This window comes from Zootoca vivipara, chromosome 1, assembly GCF_963506605.1.
Source record: "Zootoca vivipara chromosome 1, rZooViv1.1, whole genome shotgun sequence".
Taxonomy (NCBI): Eukaryota; Metazoa; Chordata; class Lepidosauria; order Squamata; family Lacertidae; genus Zootoca; species Zootoca vivipara.
This window is the reverse complement of record NC_083276.1, coordinates 96,267,927-96,291,507: the sequence shown is the minus strand read 5'-3', so window position 1 is coordinate 96,291,507 and position 23,581 is coordinate 96,267,927. Positions and strand designations below refer to the sequence as shown.

Sequence of the window (23,581 nt, the reverse complement as noted above, 5' to 3'; positions counted from 1 at the left end):
CACTCTTTCTATAACCCCCTATTACCTTGCTTCAAAATATTATAGGCACTGTTTACTTCTTTAGGAACTGTTCCCACCTGAATTGGCTTTCTCCTGCAGCCACTTCCTTGCCTGATATTATGCATTTGGCAGAGATGCATATGAGGTCATGTAAAGCACTGCCATGCACATGTCCCAGCCCCTTGGTAGCCCATGAGTCTGTAGTCCACGAGTCATCACCTCCTGTACTTCTAGATAGCCTCGTTCTTCTAAAAGCCTTCAGAATTAATGCTACAGAGTTATAGTGCTGGGCATTATGCCCAAAATACTCCACTGTTTGATGATTCTTAATGTTAGCTAAAGGCTGGCGAGACCTTGCTTCCTGCCCAGTGAAGGCTAAAAGGCAGCTAACACATGTGTAGATAAATGAGGAGCCTTCAATCCTAATCTCCCTTGCTTTACTTTCTGAATGTCATATTTACAAAGCCAATTCTTGCTGTTGACACATATTTTGAGGACAAATCCTTATCAGCTTATATTTGCTGCCTGTACAGAGTGAAATCACCTTGTAAACCAAATGTTTCTTTTACAAGAAAGAGGCTATTGCCACTCAAGCAGTTTATGAAAAGAATTGGTTCCCCTCCCCAATGCTATGTTTATCCCTTTTATTAAATTAATGGCCCCCTCTGACTGCCCTTTCTAGGAACTAAAACAGCTAAACAAATATTCTTTATATTGATTTAAATACAAATATCTTCATAGAATTTTATTTACACTCTTTTAATAGGCTATGTGCTGTCAGCATACAGGATTCAGGTGGTGATGACTGTACAATATTCAGGTGGTGATGACTGTAAATATTGAGGAACAAGCTGTTATTTCCAAGTAACAAGAAGTATGCTCAGGAGTGAACACGTGGACTCTATTATCTATGGCAGGGGTCGGCAGTGTTTTTTGAGGCCGTTCTGGTCCACTCCCCAGCAGACCTCTCAGTGCTGGAGCGTGCGCACCCGTGAGTGCTCTCAAGCTATTTCCAGGTTGGAAGAGCGCCAGAAATAGTATGTGTGCATGCGCACAGGCGCTCCTCCATCCCAGAAGTGCGCACTTCCATCCCAGAAGTGTGCCCTGCGACGAGAGAAAAAATGGCACTGCAAAAAAAAGCACGGAATCCCCACACCAATCCACAGAACGGCCGTGGGCCAGTTCAGGAAACTCATGGGCCAGAACCGGCCCATGAGCCTTAGGTTGTCAGCCTCTGATCTATGGGAAGGGAGTAGGGTATGCAAACAAGCCCTGGCCCAATATCTGCATCCACCTCACCCCCTTCACTTAATCCCTGACTATCCCTGTGTTTGAATTTGAGTAGAATCCTGATCAGGAACCTTGAAATGTGTGGCTGCAAGTAAAAGTTCACTGTAGACCTCCATCACCCAACACAGGGAAGGTTTGGGAGGGGGGTGCAAGGACCTTGCCCCTAAAGTCTAGCAAAATAATTCAAGTGGTTTGGTGTTGTTTTTTTCTTTCCTTGCTGGAAATTGGACAGAGTTTATCTTTCTTGCATTTAATGTACATAAAGCTAAATAAATGTACAAACACACCTCACAAAAAAACAACAACCTGTGGCCTGCTTAAAATTACACTATTAAGATTTTCATACATTGATTTTTGTTTTTAACAATGAGGATTTCCTGTGTAAACTGAATCAATTGAAAGAATTGAGCACTGATACTATTCTAGATACAAATGTCTAAAAGTAATTGCAGGAGATAGGCTCAGAAGGAAACAATCTCAGATCAAGAGTTTGCTATGGCAATAGCAATGAAATCCCATACTTGGATGCTTGGAAATTTTAAAAAAAGGATGTGCTACAAAAGCTACTGTTGAAATTTCCAACCAGCAGTACACACAATAGAAAATTGTGAATATGGATATTGATTGCTTACCTCTCGGAGTGTTGGCTTGCCTTTGAAGAAATCTGTGTTTTTGCTGCTTTTGGGTGGATTAAATTTTGGATTCAGAAATGCACATCCATTTGCAATGGCCTCTAGAGGGGCAGGTCCCTCATATGGAAAACCAAGACCAACAAAGAGCTGTAAAATAGAAACACTCATAACATTAGCCTTTACTTCCTTTTCTCTGCTACATTTTATTTCTGTGTTGGGCATTATTCCCTTTCCTGATTAGTTTTAAACTGTAAAATTTGGTTAGCTTACTTTATAACTTATTTTATGCAATGTTGCATGGATTGATTCTTTTGTATTTATTATTGACACAAGGACACGTGGTTTGGGGAGGCTGCCTGTGGCATAACAGGAGGGTCAACCTGGACGTAACTCACAAAGTAAGGCAGCTTCCTACCCTATCCAAGATGCTCTCTGACGACTGCCAAAGGTGCTTGCTTTTGCAACATGCCACTCACCTGAAAGAGCCATGAAAATATACTGCAAACCTGATAACCTTTTTATAATGGGCAAAAGTGAAAATGATGAAACCCTTTTCTAAAATATTTTTAGATTTCTTTACAGCCAAAAGCACAGTGAAAAATGTGAAGCAAGGCACACTGTCTTTCCATTATTGGGAGAATGTATTTTCGCCCACTTTCTTGGTAACATATATCACCAAGTCCTAAGCTTTGACCAATGTTCACTTCATCCACAACCACAATTCACAGACCTTAAGATATTCTAGGCCCATCACAGAGTAATAGAACCACATTAGACCCTGGCATAAGGAGAAAACATGTCCTTGGGGAGTTAGCAAAAACTTTGCTTGAACTTGTGCCGCACAATGATTACTACACAAATGGCTTAAAATGTCTTGCATAGAGTAGCCGAACAGGGTGACATTCTTGAATAAGCATATTCTTCAAACAGCACTAGACTTCCAAAGACCAACGGCAGGTGGCAGCAAAGTTTGCAGGAATGTGCACTTAGTCTACAACAGCAAGTCCAGCTCAAACTACATGGAAAGCTGTGTGAAAAGGCTGTTCTTGGAAACTGTTTAGCATAAGAGATGAAAGAAGGGAGTGTGAGTGGTCTGCAAAAAGTCACCCGAAAGAAAGTTGCATAGAAGTATCTGGTCTTATAGACCATTTTGTCCAACCCCAGCCTGATGCAGGAAACCGAGAGCTACATGGCTACGCCTCAGACATCTACAGGAGTGCTATCCTGCCCCCTTGGTCTTCTCTCCTTTGCCTAAACCAGGTTTCCCCAAACTTGGGTCTCCAACTGTTTTTTGACTACCACTCCCATCATCCCTAGCTAGCAGTGGTCAGAGATGATGCGAAATGTAGTCCAAAAACAGCTAGAGACCCAAGTTTGGGAAACTGGACTAAATATTCCCAGTTCTTTTAACCCAAAGAAGGCTAACCTGTTGGCCTCCAGGTATTGTTGAACTCCAATGACCATCAGCCAGCATGTCCAATCATCAGAGATGATGGCAGCTGCAGTCCAAAGACACCTGAAGAGGCGCAGACTCCAATCCCTGACTTGACCTTACCTCATAAAACTTGTTTTTTTATAAAAGGTAAAGGGACCCCTGACCATTAGGTCCAGTCGTGACTGACTCTGGGGTGCGGCGCTCATCTCACTTTATTGGCCGAGGTCATTAGTCATGTGCCCAGCATGACTAAGCCGCTTCTGGCAAACCAGAGCAGCGCACGGAAACGCTGTTTACCTTCCCACCGGAGCAGTACCTATTTATCTACTTGCACTTTGATGTGCTTTCAAACTGCTAGGTTGGCAGGAGCTAGGACCGAGCAACGGGAGCTCACCCCATCGCGGGGATTCGAACCGCCTACCTTCTGATTGGCAAGCCCTAGGCTCTGTGGTTTAACCCACAGCGCCACCCGCATCCCTGTTTTTTTATACTGCTCACTATAATCATTATTCTCATCTAAACCACTCCACTCTGTTCACATCTTTATTAAAGTGTAGCACCCAGAAATGGGACACTGAACTCCAGGGGGGTCTGATTAGTGAATAAAATGGAACTTAATTACTTTACTTTCCATGTCCTGGAAACGATGACTCTATTGATGCAGTCTGAAGCCAATTTTTTCTTTTTTGCCGCTGCATCATGTTGCTGACTCATTTCAGCATGTGGCTGGCTACAATCCTGAGGTCCTGTTTGCATGAACTACTGCCAAGTGAGAATCATCTGTCCTATACCTGTTCATTTGATTTCTCTCACACTGAAGAACTTTGCCTTAGTTTTTGCCGAACTTCGCTTGGTCAGCTTCAGCCCAGTTTTCCATCCTGTCAATGTCAACTTGAATTTTATTTTAATCTTCTGAGAGGTTCTCCCTCCTACTTTTGTGTCATTTGCAAATGTGGTGACTCATTCCACCCCTTGATATATATAAAAAGTTGAAGCCACAACCCTGCAACACCTCACTTGAAATCTCATTCCAGTCTGATAAGGAACTACTAATGAGTACAATTTCACACCAGCTGTGAATCCACCTGACAGCACTGTCATTTAGCCTGCATTTAAACAGTTTGCTAACCAAGGTACAATGGGGGACTTTGTCAAAGTCTCTGCTAAAATATAGACATATCATGAGCATCCCACAACCCACAAAACCAGTAACTCAACAAAGATGATAAATTTATTCTGGCAAGATAATTAATTACAAAATTATATATGTTTCTACTAATACTGCATTCTTATCAAGTTGCTTTCAATCTGACTCCTTTATAATATATAAAAAAATCCTTCAGTAGCACCTTAAAGACCAACTAAGTTTTTATTTTGGTATGAGCTTTCGTGTGCATGCATGAAACTGGTAATGAAACTGGACTGACTGGTATGTAGTTTCCTTGATTCAGCTTTCACTACCCTTTTTGAAAATTGGGCAGTTCTGCCTCTTCTCACTTGTTTTCCAGGATTTCTCAATTATTATAGACAAATGTTCTCAAAGTACATCAGTGAGTTCCTTTAGTACTTTAGGATGCAATTTGTCTGGCCATCAATACTTGAACTCGGGCATCTTTGTTTCTATTGACTAATTCCTTATCTATCTGAACTGCAATCCTGACCTTCATTAATGCTAATTATGCAAGGTTTCACACTTCCTCTTTTGAGAGAAGATGAATGTAAGATCAAATTTAAGCAATGCTGCCTTCTCTGTGTCACCCTTTAGCATTTCACCATTCTTACTGAGAAGTCCATTGTACGGACCTGAAAAACCCTTTCTGTTGCTCTCAGCATCTCTAGCCAGCTTCAGCTCATTCTAGCTTTCCTGACACTGTCCCTACTAGTCTGGATTCCTTGTCTGCACTTGTCCTTTGTTACCTGTCCTCCCTTTATAAATGACCTTTTTATTTTTAGCTCCTCACTATACTTTTTGTGAAGCCACATTGCCTTTTGTATACCTCTCTCTCAATCTCTCTTAGCTGTGCCTCCCTTCTTCAGGAACTCTCGGCCACCTGAAGAATTTCCCTATCTAGTATTTCTCTGAGCTTATTAAAATCAGGGTTTCCCCCCTGAAATTCAACTCATTCGCTTTTGATGAATTTGAGAATTATTTGGCCACTTTCTCAAAAAGTTTCTGCTACTTAAATGTCCTGACTTTCTCTTTTTTACTGGTTTCAATCTTCCTTACTCTTTCAATCTTCCTTACTGGTTTCAATCTTCCTTACTCCATCCCCCTCTCTTCTGAAAAAAGGAAGTCCTCAGCAAGTATGGCCACATGAATGGGTCTTTCCAGCCATCACACTTTCAGCAAATTGCCACATCTAAAAGTCTACGGATGACTTTGGAACCTCATATGACTGAGGAAAAGGGTAATCATTTGAAGGCACCTTTGTTGAGCTTCCATGCACAAATCTTGATTCGGACATCCTGCAATGATCTTTGCCATTGGAGCAGGGGCAAGTTTTAATCCCCAAAAGCTCCTGGCAAGGACTGATGCTGATAATTATTAACTTGTAAATCTTAAGTGGGCATAATTCAGGCTCTTTTGAGATGAACAATACTGGATATTAAAGCAACAAATTTTTAGTATAGATTATGAATATACCTCTTCAAAAGAAAAATAGGGCAAAGTGCCATCTGGCTGAAAAATGTTATAACCCTTATTACAGAGTGCCTTTTGTGGAGAGGCTGACAGTGAAATACAGGAAAAGAAAACCTAACAAAACCTACTGATATATCAAACTGCATTATGAGTTCCCACTCTTTTTTTTTTTAAAGCAGATTTAATGGGCTCAACATTTACAGAGAACAACCTGATCTATTTCTGCATTCCCATGCAGCAAACAAAAAAGGTAGACAAGTCTGATAAGCAATTAAATTATATCTTTTAATTAGCAGCAGCAGAAACATGGCCAAACCATTAATTAAAGGACTTTAAAATGTCACCAACAATTCAGCAGTGGCTGAGTTTTAATTAGTTACAGAAAATGATACTGGATGGGTAGATAAGCATTCTCCACTTTTTACCTTGACACTGTTGAAATATCTTTTCTGTTCTATATGCTGTCAACTTATTTAACAAAAGCTCCTTAGGGGAGAGTGTGCAGCTCACATGTCTTGACAGCACAGGGACTTCTGTTACCACTTAATAATAAATACAGCACCAACTGTCCTCCACTCATATTAAATAGCTGCTACCATCTGTGAAGTATAACTTGGAAGTAACTACACCACATACTTCACCAAGTGGATCAAAATTATAAGCAGCACACACCATTGTTTCAATAAGAAAGGAAATTATTTTACTGAGTGATGTTTTGCTTCTTTCAAAAAGATCCCATGCAAGCAAATCCTTTTAGCCGTTTTGAAAGAATATTTTCAGTATTTTTGTGGGGAATGTTGTTTGCTTTTTTGGCAGGAACACACATGTATTTGGTGTTTAATACTTTTGAAATATTAATATTTTTCTCGAATTTTTTTCATTTGTACTGTCTGCATTTGCATTATTTTGTATTCACATTTATTTGTTTGTACTTTGTGCGCTGCCTTGGGAACCTTTTCAGGCTGATAGGCAAATAAAAAAATAGCATAACAGAAACACAACATAACAGAATAAACAGCTATTTGTGTGTATTTGTGTGAGAGGGATTTTACTTCAAGTTTGCTGAGCCATATTCTGAAGTGAATTTGTGTAGGAGAAGAGTTTCTGAAATCACCAAACAAACTTGGTTCTCATGCATGCAAAGCTTGGAAGGGGTAGATTTAACAGTGAAAGCTTTCATTTTTCTAAACAAACTTCACACACATATGAAGCACCATCCCAATGAGAAATTGAAACCAGTGGAATCTTTGGGACACTGGACATTGGCAAATGTTTAAAGCTGTTATGGTACAATGAGCATAATGTGCCAGGCGTTTCATTTGGGGCGGAGGGGGGGAGTAAATGCATTTGAATCCACATGTATTTTAATCTTTTCTTTTTCTTTTTTTGCATACAAGCCAACTTACCTTTGTCCCTCTCAGCAGGAACTGCAAATCTCGGCCACTGAGGATGCCATGGTTTTTAACATAGCTGGGCATGTAGACAGTACTTGTCCCGTGGACAGTTCCATGAACTTCTGTATAGGTATGAATGACATCCAAATAAGCTTTCTTATCCTAGTAAGGAAACATAAGCCAACCAAAATTGAGTCTTCACATAATGCAGAGGCCTATCTATCTAATGACCCACCACCACTACACAATACAATATCTCATGCTGCTCCAAGACTTCCCTGATCCTACCGCGCAGGATTTCAAGGGGCAAAGGGGCTGTAGCAGTGGTCAGATCAGCAAAAAATGCTGCTCCACCTACTGCTGCAGTGCCCCATCAGTACTCCCACCATTGGAACCAGTTAAAATCTAAGTTCTTATTTCACCAAGGAGACTGGCTATACTAAGTTTTGGGCCCCACACATCTGAGCCACACAAAATAATTTCTGATCCTCTCCCAAATTTAACTCCGCCTATGCAAGTGCTTTGAAGAAAAAGAATCCCTCTCTTCTTCCCCAGTTCACAAAAGCTTAATGGTAGAGTCATGCTGCTCTTTACATACATAGTGGCATTTAAAAATTCTTCTCCCGATTGAGCCACAAAGTCTCTTGGTTTCCCTCCATATACTAGGACTTGGAGCAATGTGGAAAACTAGGTGCTTTGTTTGGGAGAAATTTATTTCATTAAAAAAAAACACCTTGACCTGCTTTCCTCTTCTCTAGAACTCATTCAAAGATGGATTGTGAAGTGCTCAGTATAGAATAACCCTTGAAACATATTGCATGAATGAGACTTCTCAACTGTGTAGATCAGCAACCTCAAAGTCTGATTTCTAGTTGAGAAATAAATGTACCCTTTGTCTTCAGTGGGATCAGAAAGCACAAGCTTGTGTTTTGCATCTTTTAGTTCCATCACATGCAACAGCAACACACTATTCCCTGTATGTTGGTTAAAAGCCATGCACAGATGCTCATTCAAAGGTTACAGGAGACTAGGAAGAATCTTCCTGCCTTGAGCCTTGTAAAATCCAAGCATCTTCACATATATTTGAATTATCAGTTTAAGAACACAAAAGACACTAGCTATTACATCTTCTAACGAAGAATAAATATATTGTAAGAAGTTTTATTTAATTAAAATTTATTTCAAAAGTTCAATACCACATTTCATTCTTTTGGGGGTTTTCATGATGGTGTATGATCAGTGATCTTAACAGGGCAATAGGACAATAAATAAAATCCAGAAAGTGAAACCTCCAACCCATTAAAATGATTGTGGAAACAAAAACATTTTGCTTCCAAAATGGTCCCTCCCCCATGGCAACACTGGTGCCATGCCAGCCAAGCCTCTTTTTTGGGGTGTGTGTGTGTGTGTTTTGTAGTTGACTGTCTACCACTGAAAAATCCTTCTCTATTGCTGTTTAAGATCACACATCCAGTGAAGGAGGAGGTGATGATTTGGTCTTCCCTTTGGTCTTAAAAAATTGTCCTCCTTTTTGGACTACAACAATTAGTTTCTGATCCCAAGATATCAGCAGTCTTCAGCACCCCTTCCTTGAAGATGCTTCCACTTAGCTTTCCTTGGAGCTCAGATCTCTTTGCCTTGCTCACTTCCCTACTATAGTACAGACAGCCAGTTCCTGGGCTTATCTGTAAATTCCAAACCCTGTCTTCATGAAAACCCAAGCCAGAAAAAAAAACAAAATTAAACAGCTTGGCTTAATTTTTCTGATCTCATGAAACTCAATGAGGTTGGAGTTGTTTTTTTAAAGGCAAATTCTTCCTCAAAGAGAAGTGTGCCTAATTAACTTGTTTTGTATGGTTGTTAGTTTTTAAAATTGTATTGTGTTCTTGATGTAACCCATGTTTAGACCTTATGGTGAAGGGTGGGTAGGAAATTTTAATAATGGTGCTGATGATGACAACAACAATTCTAGCATCTACAAACCCTCACACATTATTTAAATGACTGTGGTCTTTGAAATAGAGCTTGAATCAAGATCAGTATGGGGCTGCTCAGACAGATGCTAAGGTGAGATTAAAGCTCTTGGTTGTTCCTTTGATCAAGCAAGATGCATTCCCAGGTGATGGGTACTATGAGAACACCTTCAACACACACAACCCATTCACACTGCTCCTTTAAATCTCTGTGCTTTGAAGGAAAAACGTGGAGGGGGGCATTTGGGATCAACCAACAGGCTGTAGGAGCATGCATTGCATTGCTCCATACTTTCAACACATCCCTCCAACATTTCTCCTTCAAAACTCTGCAGAGAATTGAAGGAGAAACTCAAGGGTGTGGGTGGGAGAGAGGGAGAGAGAGAGAGAGCCCTTTGTAAACATCCCCATTGGTGAATGTTTACAAAAGGGCTATTTTAAAGCCCCACGGTTTGTTTTGAAGTCCAATCAACGATGGAGTGTGTGTGTCTTCAAAAGGAAGAATCTCTCAACATCACTACGATAGCAACTATCAACTTCAGTCCATGGTGGGGTATGTGTGAGAGAGAGATAAGTATCTAGCCAGAAAAGACTGCCCACCCCTGCTCCATAGGAATGTTAATATTCTAATCAAAGGGTTTTAGAGCACAATGTGATTACTGTGAATGTAATAGTAAATCATGTCATATTTTCTTTTGTACAGTATTATAAATTTTAATTTCTTAATCCTTTTAGAATTTACAATACTTTTTTTAATTTCAAGGATTAGCTCACACACCAAATGAATTATCTAAGATAAAAAAGAGAAAGAGGTTGGTGGGGGGGGGGTGGAGAGAGAGCGAGTAAAGGCGCTCACTGGTCTTGGGAAAACACGCATTAAAACACACACATAAGGCACCGGCTTCCCATAACCGGGAGACTGATGGAGGGCGAGTGCAGTCTCTATGAAGATTTAACTGGCGGTGGTGGTATCTCATTACCACAGGTGGACAAACGGTGGACTCGCACACAGCCCTCCTCACAAGAGAGGCTGCTGGTGCTGGAGGAGGGGGGAGGCTTCATCTCACAAGAATGTTTCAAACCCCACCTCCCACTCCTGGCAGGAAGGCAGCGTGGCACCACCAGGGACAAGGGGCGCTGCAGCACTTTCCTCAACCCCCCCCGTTAAACTCACCATTTCTGCAGTGGCCGTTGAAGGGAGAGGAGGGAGAGAAAGCAAAGGAGCCCACCTGCCTGCCTCCCCCGCTCATTTCCCCCCCAGCCTTCGCTTTCGTTCCACTTTGTTCCCATGAGAAGCCTCCGCCATGTTCCGTCTCTCTTTCTCTCTCTCTCTGTCTCACAACGCGGCACAGCTCTTTTCTATGCTTCTCCTCCTCGTCTTCACTGCCTCAGCACCTCGCTTGCCCCCCCCCCCAACTTGGGTGCACAGAGCCCACAGCAGAAGAGTGCCACGGGCTCTTCTGCTGCAGGCAGCTCTGTGCAAGTTCGGGCGATCGTTGATCGAGGAAGCGAGCCAGAAAAAAACTCTCTGGCTCACGCCTCGGTTTAAATAGCCATCCCCCCCCCAAGCCGGCGGATTGGCTGGCTGGAACTTTGACGTGGCCGGGACCTCCAGTGCTGCTCGCTGCCATGGCGCTCGCCATGTTGCCTTGCCAGAAGTCCCCAGGCATCATTCCGGGGACATATTTTGTCCAGGGACAGATTGGTGAATCCGGGGACATCTGGTAACCCTACGCTAACCCATAAATAGTACCTCAGGTTAAGAACTTTGCTTCAGGATGAGAACAGAAATTGTGTGGCGGTGGCACGGCAGCGGCAGTGGGAGGCCCCATTAGCTAAAGTGGTACCTCGGGTTAAGAACAGTTTCAGGTTAAGAATGGACCTCCAGAACGAATTAAGTTCTTAACCCGAGGTACCACTGTATTTGATTGGGAGCCGCCCAGAGTGGAAGGGGAAACCCAGCCAGATGGGCAGGGTATAAATAATAAATTATTATTATTATGACTGCCTTGTATGCACCTAGTCCTGTCCTCAGCAAGGGTAATGATCAGGCATAGCTCCATTGCCTAGGCCTTACCTTCCAGTGAACAGGGATGCCTTCCTGACCCTGTCTCATGCCAGGGCCTTACAACTCTAGGCACGAGGTATCCAGGCTAAGGGCCCCACAACTCAGAACATCAGGCCTCCAAAATGCCCAACGAGGCCAAAGGGGGCGTGGTACAAACCCCACAGCCACTCCCCCGATAGAGATGTTTATGTGTGTGCAGACCTCTACATGCACGTCCATGCATCTTATCTCTTCCTGGCCAGGTGCAAATGACACTCCAGGGGTGCAGTGCTGCACAGCCAGAGGGAACTTCATTTGCCAAGGCTTTTTTAGAGAAAAGCTAGGCTCCGAACACTAAACTCTACCGCAGAGCAGCAAAAGAGCGGTTCTTATTACTCCGGCAGAACCAGCAGCTGCTTTCTTCTTGACAGCTACAATAAACTTGCCATTTACTGATGGCACTTCTGTTGATCATCAAATACACAACTGTTATTACTTTGTGCCAATTATTTTCCACCTACAACCCTCCTCCGTATGCAAGACCTTTCACATCAGAGAATGGGATGACAAAGCCTGATGCGTTTCTCCCTCTTAAAGCAACATTAAACTGGAAAATATAATCATGTGTGTGGAGAGGCGTACAATTTTCAATGGGAAAGGGGCAAATTTCCACAAGCTTTCTTTATGGTAATCAGCTGCAGAAACATAGGGAGGAAAGAAAGAATACAGTACAAGTGTTCTGTTTTAAATGGAGATAGTAAGAAGGAGGATGTAAAGCTGGCTGAGCCATCAACTTGGCAACCTACAATTAGCAAAAATGTGCATTATTTAAAAATTATGCAGGTCACCTCCACAGAATAGTAATCCTGTTAATCAATGATCTGCTAAAAGCCACAGGAACAAAGTGCAATCTGGCTATACTCTGTGCGTGGGGGGAGCCCAAGCATTACCTCACTGCTCGATTGTCACCGCACCAGGCAGTCTTGTTCTATAGCTCTATGTTCTGACTTCTCATAGAATTCAATGGAAAACAAGAGAACAGGGGTAGCCAACATGGCACTCTCCAGATGTTGTTGGACTACAACTCCCAGAATTCCTGACCACTGCCCATGCTGGCTGGGGCTGATGTCTGCAACATCTGGAGAGCATCATGCTGCCGATACCTGTACTGGAAGCATTTTTTAAAAAATAACTATTGCTACACAGCTGGATACATGGTTGGAGACCACAGCACATGCTTTTTAAAAGGTAAGTGCAGGATTTCTAAAAGATATATAAAAGTGTGCATGTATCTAAGGTCTATTTTCCAGTGAGTTGGTAAATCGTTCACGATTTAATGGAATTTTTCTCTGTACAAAAGACAAAACAAAACCCTCCATGTAGAAAGCTAGACCTAAAGGAGCTAGTCTAGCTTTCTCCTGCACAGTTTCCGATGTATTATGATGCCATTTAGTGGAGCAGCGTTCAAGCATGTCAGTTTCACTTGCAGGATTAAACGCTACAACCCAGACACAGCACCCAACATTTTGTTAGCAATCTGCTTTAGGTGGAATTGACCAGTAATTCTAGCCAAGGGATACCTATCATAGTGCCCTGCAGATGTTGATAGACTAAAACTCCCATCATCCTTGGCTGGGGCTGATGGGAATAGGTGTCCAACTCGGTTGGGATGACATCATGTTGGCTACCCCTCTCCTCTAGTCTTTAGTTCTGTATTCCATAACGACTCTGCAGATGTGACTACAGATAGGAAAATAAAAAGTCTTGCTATTGTTACAAGATTAAATGAGACAAACTTCAGGAAAGATTTGAAGCAGGTGAACATGATTGGGGACAATTTTGTTATTTTTAAAATGTCACATTTAATGCAGCAAGATGTGTGGAACTAGAAGTTAATTGTAACTCTCAATAGCAGATACTTTTTCAAAATCTCACGAGGGAATATGGTAGAATCTTAAATCTATCTATGTTTTCTCTTTTCAATCCTGCTTAATGCCGAAGCATACAAAAAGAGCTTCTGAGTGCCAGTGATATAAATTCAATTTGGCAGAAGGATATGTTATTCCTTCTTGGATTTCATTCTCAATAATACAGCTTCTGTAAAACAAATTACATTCCCAGAAACACATGTGTAAACTGCTATTTCCTCAAACAGGTGCCAACTGAGTGGAATCTTGTGAAATATTTTGTCTCTATTGCACAAGGAAGAGTCTTTCTATTCATATCCCTATTCCACGCTGTCACAGGCGCGGTAGCGGCTACTCTAGAGTAACGACTCCTCAAAGCGTTGTCTTTTCATGCTTTTATTCAGTGCTGATTATTTACAGTGCAGAACAGTGCTATGTACATGTTGTCAGTTAGGGGTCAGAACCTCCGAATGGAGGTTTGCGCGTTTTCTTCCAGCAAAGTAGTCTAGGGATACTGAATCTCCGCCCCCGTCGTTTCCTGCGCAATTCCGGGGTCGGCGGGATCGGCCTTCTTCCCTTGCCTCCCACTTCCCTTCCCACACTAGGCATGGGCTCTGCTACCTTGCCTGAGCCTCGGTCACCACTTCCTGAGTCGCCGCTGGAGATATCTCCCTCCCCACTAGCACTAGCGCTGGGCGACAAGCTGGTACTTAAGATGGGAGGGACCTGCCTGTAGCTTCTGTCCCTCACACACGCCATCTAACTAAATAGATTCCGTCTATTAGGAAGAATGCATGCATTTGCTACACAATCCTTACAATCCTAATATATTTTGTTCTGAAACACCCTCGTCATCTAGCCATGGCTTTGGAACAACCCTAGGATTATCTCACAATCAGGGTGAGTGGCTTTTCTGTGCATGGCATCACAGCTAAATTTCATAAACACAATCAAGGACAAACTAGAGGTGATGATTGTGCTGCAATTTTAATCACCCCCAAATTCTTACTCGCTTTTGAACATAGCATTCTTAGTTCTGGTGCTCAAGCACTTTATCACTGTTTATAAGCTATATAAAGACATAAACCTGGTGTAGCACAGATAATTAAGGAATGAATATAGCACAAGGTAGTGAGCCTCAAAAGAACCACTGTATAAAGACAGCATGACAAATACTCAGCCTTATTTTATAGATAAAAATGTGACTATACAAATGCAGTCATTACTATGAAATCTGGGCTGGCGCAGATGTAAATCTGGGTTTACCTTAATTACAGTTGAAAATTCTTCCAAAGAACTATTTAATCATTATTTGCAGATTCAAGAGATTGACTCTTTATTTGCAAACATATGTTAAGCAAGGAACGAACAAACAGTACAAACTTTGGAGAGTAGGATTCAAATTCAGTAGGTTGAAAATATAATATTCATTCCCTGCATCTCTTATTTATCTACCTATGCTTGTGAAGGTGTAGGCAAAACAGCACCACCCATGCAGACTTGAGGTAATCGTGATGTTTGCAGATGCCGGGGGGGGGGCGGACCAAAATCCACCTGCCTTTAGGAATGGAACTGGGAGACTGTATCTACTTCACACCCTAAAAACATCCCCAAATGGAGAACCCTTGTGACAAAACAAGCCACTGAGTGCTGAGCACTCTCAGTGAGCACAGAATATTAACTGACTGATACTAACTGAGGAAAACCAGACTAGTGGAAGGAGCAATGGAATGGATTGGCTGGAACTCTGAGTGAAAGCACAGCACACTCTAACGTTTTCTTGCCGGTCGCCACTTGTTATATGCCTATTAACAATTTGCAGAACATTTTTTTCTAGGGATGCTCAATGGCACATAGTACTGGCACCTCCTCCCCACCCCCACCCCAGTTAAAAGTGCAGCATGTACTGTAACAACTTAATGATGAGTACCAACACCTTTTTTCCCTATATTAAAAAGCAATGACTGTTTGGTATAAATCAGCAGCTCCCTTCCCCCAAATTTGGAGAGGTAGGATCCCCGATGAGCTTTTCTGTGTGTATCATTAGTAAACTGGAGAAGATGAATGTATGGGAGCCTGCAATCCCAAATGTTTGAGGAAGAAACTCTATTCTCCTGAATACAAACAAATACCATTTTTTCTCTCCTGTCCACCAATGCCACACACTGTTCACATTCTGCAGCAAGTTCTATCCACCTATTATCAGTTTTGCCTGTTAGGTAAAGGGGTAAAGGGGCCCCTGACCATCAGGTCCAGTCGTGTCCGACTCTGGGGTTGCGGCGCTCATCTCGCTCTATAGGCCGAGGGAGCCGGCGTTTGCCCGCAGACAGCTTCCGGGTCATGTGGCCAGCATGACAAAGCCGCTTCTGGCGAACCAGAGCAGCACACGGAAACGCCGTTTACCTTCCCGCCGGAGCGGTCCCTATTTATCTACTTGCACTTTGATGTGCTTTCGAACTGCTAGGTGGGCAGGAGCTGGGACCGAGCAACGGGAGCTCACCCCGTCGCAGGGATTCGAACCGCCGACCTTCTGATCAGCAAGCCCTAGACTCTGCGGTTTAACCCACAGCGCCACCTGGGTCCCTTTTTTTTCTCTCCTGTCCACCAATGCCACACACTGTTCACATTCTGCAGCAAGTTCTATCCACCTATTATCAGTTTTGCCTGTTACAACTGTTCATTTAACAGTTGGGAACCTGGAGATGTGTAATGATCAGGAGGCTGCTGTCACTGCCCTTACCCTTACAAGCATGCATCCTCCAGATGGTCTTTAATTAGGCTAGGAAGATGGGTAACATGTAACACAGAACAAGCGGCACTAGAAAATTTTCATCCCCCGAGAAAGGCAAAGATCTAAGGATTCAAGGAGGATTCCCTAATCATTTCAGCAGATGTATCTGTATAGTGGGTAGACCAGGGGAGTGAGAGAAGGGCAAACACTATACTGGTTAAGATAATATTTTATCTTTTCCACAGTGAGTTAACATGCAAGGAGACATTCATTGACATTTCTGGAAAGAGCTATTTAACAGATGGAGCATTTAACAACGGATACAAATATGCTGGATATGGCAGACAAATTGACAGGGAGGAAAGGAAGGAACCAAAGGAGGGAGCTGGGGGGAAATAAACTGAAAGAAAAATCTGAAAATAAGTCTGATACATCTTTTTCACTAAAAACCCAAGTCTATCTTACAGGCTATTCTTCTGATGTACTACTAATCACATCAGGAAATACACTAATAGTACTCAGTTTTTATTGAGGCTTTTAAAAGTCTCCTAGTACTGATAATAGAACAGAATGCATAATCACAAAAGCTGAAAATGAATTAACAGTTTCCAATGCTGCTAAGATGTGTACTCTAGCACAAGGAGCACACTCTAAAATCCTAGAGTGTTCGTAAATGAGGATGAAAAAGTTAATGAATCTTTTTCTTCTAAAATCACAATGAAAGCAGCACAACTACCACTTAAATATTAAGAAAATAATAATTCTGCTCAAGAACCATGGGCAAATATAGGACAATCAAAACCTCAAGATGCTGCTAAACAAATGAAATGAATATACAGACAGCTGCCACACAGAGAAAAAGGCTTAATAGGCCTCCAGGCTTTGTAATGGGCAGGCAAAATAGGCTGGCAAAGGGGCAACTAGACATTTATCATTCTCTCTGTGTCTCTTTTCTTCTGCCATGGCGCCTTATTGAAGTGGGCTTAACCTAGCAGATTTATCCCTATGGGACGTATAATGAGAAATGCTTTCACCGAGAAGGTTTGTACACTGTGGCTTTAAATCACTGGGAAATCCCAGGAAATTACTACAGTACGGATGAAGAAACTACGTGTCCAAGGTCTGTACTAAGAGCTCTCATGGTTTTCTGCTGCTAGCCAGAACTAAGATGCCCCACAAAACTCAAATAATTTGTGAAACCCTTGAAAATTGAAATGACACCTGTACTCCTAAATTTGTACTCTTAAATCCTTAGTCTGGCATGTTTCTATAATGAACTGAGCAACAGCTTAAGATAACCACGTACACTAGTTTTTCCTTAAGGAACAATATTTTAATTACACAAAGAAATTATAAGAGCTGCTTTAGCACTAGATAATGTACATGTGCACCCACACACATCATGTTTGCCATCATGTTAAAAGTTTCTATATGCATCTGTACACCACTGCATACATGCATGTATGACAGCTTGAATTGGCTGTGGCTTCCTAAATATTCTAAATGCAACACTGTAAATCAGTATTCCCCCAACAACTTCTAGCATCACTGATGGGAGTTATAGTTCAAGACGGCACCCTGCGAGAGGGCACCAAGTTCAGGGAAGCTGGTATACACCATACACCCACCCATTAATTTTTTGGGATTTATTCAACAATTTCCCAGGATGCCTACACATTCTAATCCAGCGTTTCTCAACCGCTGTTCCGCGGCACACTGGTGTGCCGCGACGTGCCGCGACGAGAAGGGCAATTTGCATTGTCACGTGCCTGGCGGCCGCCAATATACAGCACTAAACCCGCCGGAAAGCAATATGTCTCCTCCTCTTTCCCAAAGCTCAGTGCAAACGAGCCTGGCGGCCGCCAATAAACAGCACTGACCCACCGGAAAGCAATATTTGGCAAGTGTTTCTTACAATCATAATTATAATATAGGGCGGCACAGAGTTAAATTTTTAAACTTTTTTAATGGTGGTGTGCCTCGTGATTTTTTTCACGGAACAAGTGTGCCGTGGCCCAAAAAAGGTTGAGAAACACTGTATCTACGAAGCAGCTTTTAGTCATAGGTTAATGGCAAAAAAGGGTGATGTACCTGGTTGACTGAGTGTCCTCTAATAGTTTAAAACAGAGTAGCATCCACTCTATGACATCTGTGGCTGCGTGTGCATAATAAGATCCTGGTCTAATAAGCCAGCATATATACAGTTGATATGCATCTCCTCTACCCCTCCCTTCACTTGAACGGTGAAACAAACCAGATAAATTCTCCTTTGGTCTGAATAAAGGAGTATGGCTAATAGCTTCCAAACAAGCCAGACTCAGAAGCTAGCATTAAAGTACCTTCTCTGTGATTTACAGACACTGCTTAGTATAGATGATAGCTCTTTTGGAAGGTAAGAGAACAGAGATGCCTTCTTGCATAAACAATATTTTACTTTTGTGTGCAAGCAAAATTGAACTTTTAAACAATGCAAATCCAGTCAATTATTTTCCTCAACCCAAACTCTTTATGTTGTGACTAGCTGAAATCCCGCTTTCAGTAACTAAAGTACATATCTGGGTTGCAAGCTACTGATTCTTTATTCTAGGATGTGAGGTGTAAAACCTGGTATTTGTAGCACCAAGGATTTACCCAGCCTGCAAGATCCACCTCAAGCATGCTACAATATCTAGCCTAACCTTTCTGTACTAAAAACAAACAAAGAAAAACCCTCATCTCCTGCTTTATGTAACATCTTGTCTGGACAACACAAAAGCTTGCAACAAATTTGCAATGTTTTGATTGGCCAACTGGATTTTGAAGCTTCTTGCTTACATGCTAACACCTGCCTTTGGCTGTTAACATGCCATTATAATTCAGTTTGTTACAACTGCATTTCAACTAGCCATTTACCCAATGAAATGACAGCATGTAAGCACAAAAGGTTAAGATTACCTCATCTGGGTCTCAGCAGCTACCTCTTATGAAGAGCTAGAAATTACAGAACTTTAATTGCACAGAGTAGTACTTGCTGCATTTGCTTCACTGAATACTTGTGTTGTATTATGGACGATGGCCGTGCCCTCTGGGCAATAATGGGACAACATGAAGTCTTTCTACTGAGAATGGAGGGCAATTTGGAGAACGCCCCAAAGCAGCCTTCCCTAACCTAGTACCCTGCAGATGTTTTGGACTACAACTCCCATAATCACTGACCAGTGGTCATGCTAGCTGGGGCTGATAGGAGCTAGAGTCCTAAACATCTAGAGGGCAATAGGATGGGGAAGGATACCGATACCCCAATATGTTTGTTCTTCTAGCAGACCAGAGGTGACCAAGGATTTTTTTTTTTGCCCTTGCTCTCTGGAGCTGTATGCTTAATTCTCAAGGGAAATGAACAAAAGAAAATCTCTTTGGTAAGCACCCAGCTCTCTCTCTCTCTCTCTCTCTCTCTCTCTCTCTCTCTCTCTCTCTCTCTCTCTCTCTCTCTCTCTCTCTCTCTCTCTGCACTGCTATCTGGATGAGGAGAATGCCTTGAAGTCAGCGCTAAGAGGTTTGACTCAGGCAAGACTTTGCTGTGCATGTGAAAAGAAGTGAATTATTTAATATTATGATTTCAGGGAAACAGCAAGTTAGCAAGGAAAAAAGAAAAAAAACTTTCAACAAAAGATAACACATAGGTTATCATTTTTGGAAGTGCGAATGGCCTAGTCCAGGCATCCCCAAACTGCGGCCCTCCAGATGTTTTGGCCTACAACTCCAATGACCCCTAGCTAACAGATGCCTGGCCTAGTCTACCATTGGCACTTCATAAACAATACTTTTAAAATACGTAATACCTAATTCAATGGATCTTTAAACACATAAAAGCAATTCCTTTGAGCATTTTGGAAAGACAAATAATAACTGAAGCTAGAGAAATCAACTCTTCTGTTTTTCTTTCAGTACCTACAAGTTCAACAACACATGAATCCACAAGCAAGTTTGGCCAGAGGCTGCTACCCAGAGACCAATTACTTATAACAAATGAGAGTTTTGAAATAAGTCTCCTTTGGTCGTTCTTTGGCTTCACAATGTGTAGATGCACAAACCAGGGCCTCTATCTTCCTGGAAGCTGTACGCCGGCTCCCACGGCCAATAAAGCAAGATAAGCGCCGCAACCCCAATACTTTGATTACAAAGAAACTTTAGAGTGTTGCAAACAGGGATTTTTGTTGCAGGCACTTGTAAGGCTAAATATTCAGTTAAGGTGACAATTAGCTGGAGATCCTTTGGTAAAAAGAATGTGACACACTAGAAATCTCACAAATGGGAACACAGAAACAGTGTATTAAAGACAGTGGGCAGGATTCACCTAACCAGCCTCATCAACAGAAGCCCCGTTCAAGGACTTCCACATGTACAATTTGGATCCTGCACTCCCTGAAATTTGTTTTTTTTTGGGGGGGGGGTGGAAGCAGTAAAGCCACATGAACAACACGAGGAGGTAGGAGAGAGAGGAACCATTCCACCTGACAAGTTGTAATGCTTGCACAGATAGAATGATTGGAAGAGCAAGATGTTGAATTCCACCCAGTAAGTACAGCTAGGAGAGTTTTTGTTTCCAATATTCAGATATAATATGGAAACTAGTTTGACTGAGACCCCAACCAGGAGCTCTAAGTTTCTTTTCAATGCATGAGAATTGAGGAGAGGGGAGAAGAGAATTGTCAAATGTTTGTACTTGCTCATACACATTATGATCAACCAGTTAGTGGCTTGGTACAGATTAATGGCACGTCCCTTTTTCCTTCCAAATCTTTCAGTTATAAACATGGTGCAATAAATCTGGCTGAACATATAATGATGTAAAATTGTATGCAAGACTATAGTATAAATGAGATGCATCTTTTGTTAAAAACCTCCTTGAACAGATATCTGCCAGCATTGTTTTCTAAAAAGTACTTGTCAAACACTAATTAAAATATAGTTCAGTTTAAGCTTGCAACTTTGTGTTCTGCTCAGTCTTTGAAAATGAACTTCCAAGAAAGGATCTGTTCAGCATAGCAACTCACCTTCCAGAAGTTATCAACTTTGCCATAGACAAGCGACTGGTCCTGCCGTTTAATTACATTGAAGTGCTTGATGTCACTGGAATTCAGATATTGTTCCACAACAAAACCAAGGAAACTATTGTCTGGAGTGTGAGCTGTAAACCAACCAAACAAAAAATCAGCACTGCATCATTATGCATCACTGCAACACTGTCATAAATCTTATCTTCTATTATGTATTATCCGAAGGATATTGTCATGCTGCAATTCACATGGCTGTTGACAGGTAGCACTGTGAGGTACAGCATGGTAAAAAAAACAACTGGGCTCAGAACTGCTGGGCCAATGCAGCAGCATAAGGGGCTGAGGAGGAGGGAGATAGAAAGGCAGAAGGTGGCACAGGCCAGAGGGTGGGGGGGCAGGTAAGTGAACAAGATGTTTGGCAAGTTGTAAGGAGAAATGGGAAGAGAAATGTCTTTGATGAGGAGTAAGGGGAGTGGGTTAAACCACTGAGCCTAGGGCTTGCTGATCAGAACGTCGGCAGTTCGAATCCCCGCGACGGGGTGAGCTCCCGTTGCTCAGTCCCAGCTCCTGCCAACCTAGCAGTTCGAAAGCACGTCAAAGTGCAAGTAGATAAATAGGTACCACTCCGGCGGGAAGGTAAACAGCGTTTCTGTGTGCTGCTCTGGTTCGCCAGAAGCGGCTTAATCATGCTGGCCACATGACCCGGAAGCTGTACGCCAGCTCCCTCGGCCAGTAAAGCAAGATGAGCACCGCAACCCCAAAGTTGTCCGCGACTGGACCTAATGGTCAGGGGTCTCTTTACCTTTAAGGGGAGTGGGTGGCTTTGGTGAGGGGTTGATAAGGGTAGGTGGGATTGTTCAGCAAAGGGAGCAGGGGTGCAGCCCCTAGCATCTAATAAGTACCTAGAATATATGTTTACTTTTTCATTATATTCAAAGACTTTTGATATTAAAAGTGAAGAATACCAAAATAACTACAGACCTATAAAAACAGTTTAATATGTGAACATATATTCTTTTTTAATGTAATATCTCCACTTGGAGGACTCCGAGGGCTAACTCCTATTCTGAAAAGCAAAAATTGCTTTTGTAAACAACTTGAACTTACGAAACATTGTGTAGAATTGTTGTGGGTTAAGGTTCCATTTTCCCCATGGAGTTTTGTGGCCTTTAGATTGGGCATAATGAGCATGGTTAAACTCTGGTTCGGTCCCAAATGAATCTAGCACTCGTAACATGCACCTGTGCAAAGATAAAGGAAGGCAACAACAGTGTTAGTAACTGGTGACCATGCTTTCTAAAGCTGATACAGAAATTTCTGGCATAACCGAAAATAAAAGCAATACCATGATATGCATCAACTCAGCATAGTTACTATCCATAATTATTCACGCCAAAGAAAATACAGTAAACACCTGCCTCTGATAGCAACACCATGGGCCAATTTACACCATAAACCTAGCAATCCTGTGACTTAGAAATAGCCCATTCTCCCCAAATACCAGGTATTATTATTCTTACTTGCACATGTCCACTGACAAATGGGCTAGAAGTACTTCTTAACAATGGCCTAGGAGTACTTTGTTGAGAAGTTTTGATAGAAAAAGTATTTGAAAGGCAGCTTCAGAGTTGGGATAGGATCGGGGAGGGGGGGAGAAGAGTTGCAAGAAATTAAACATAAAGAAGAATTTTCTGACATTAACAACTGTTGGAGAGTGGATCAGACTCCCTCAGGAGGTGGACTTTCCTTCCTTGGAGGTTTTTAAGCAGAGGTTGGACGGCTATCTGTCATGGATGGTTTAGCTGAGTTTCCTGTATTGCAGAGGGTTGGACTAGATGACCCTCAGTGTCCCTTCTAATGCTACAATTCTGTGATTCTATTTTATGCATCCATGATACTTCCACATTCTAAGTCCCCTAAGTCTGCACTAGGTAGCTAAAATTCAAAGCTTTATGTCAACTGCTTCCAGTGAAAACATTTTACAGCAGCAGAATTGTTTTTTGATTACATCAAGTGCTTGTCGGGAACCAAACGTATTATTTAGTAGAATAAATCATACAGCAGAAGGAATCTGTTGGGTTATACTGTGGAAAGGAGAGTGGGATTTGAATAAAAGCATTTGGTTTTAAGCCAAATGCAGGACGTGGGATGATTCTTGGAAGATAAGGATTAGCAAAATGAGTAGGCTGAATTAACTATCTGAAATACAGTGACAGGTTACATAATATTTATTATTCTCCCCATTGCATTAAAACTGATAACAAAGAAATGAATCACCAAGCCAAGTTTTAATGCACTGTTATGCATATGGCGCACTCTTAAAAATAATGTTTGAAGGAAAGTTAACCAAAGTTAAGAAAAGGTATATAATGTGATTCCTAAAGTAGCTTTACTGTTAAGTATTCTTCTTCTCTACTTTTCATAGAATTATAGGGCTGAAAGGGATCCCAGGGGCCATCTAGTCCAACCCCTGCAATGCAGGAATCTCAACACAT

At 42.0% G+C, this 23,581-nt stretch overlaps 1 protein-coding gene across 3 annotated transcripts in view; it reads right to left on the bottom strand.

Moving 5' to 3' along the window:
- Positions 1-23,581, bottom strand: part of MGAT5 (alpha-1,6-mannosylglycoprotein 6-beta-N-acetylglucosaminyltransferase) — a 118,498-nt gene that overhangs the window by 12,011 nt on the left and 82,906 nt on the right. For all 3 annotated transcript variants that reach the window (XM_060279337.1, XM_035130388.2, XM_035130397.2), the window contains 4 exons: positions 22,194-22,327; positions 21,084-21,217; positions 7,405-7,554; positions 1,923-2,069 (listed from right to left, as the gene is read on the bottom strand). In XM_060279337.1, the coding sequence (XP_060135320.1) occupies positions 1,923-2,069; positions 7,405-7,554; positions 21,084-21,217; positions 22,194-22,327 (565 nt within the window). The remainder of the gene's footprint in view (positions 1-1,922; positions 2,070-7,404; positions 7,555-21,083; positions 21,218-22,193; positions 22,328-23,581) is intronic.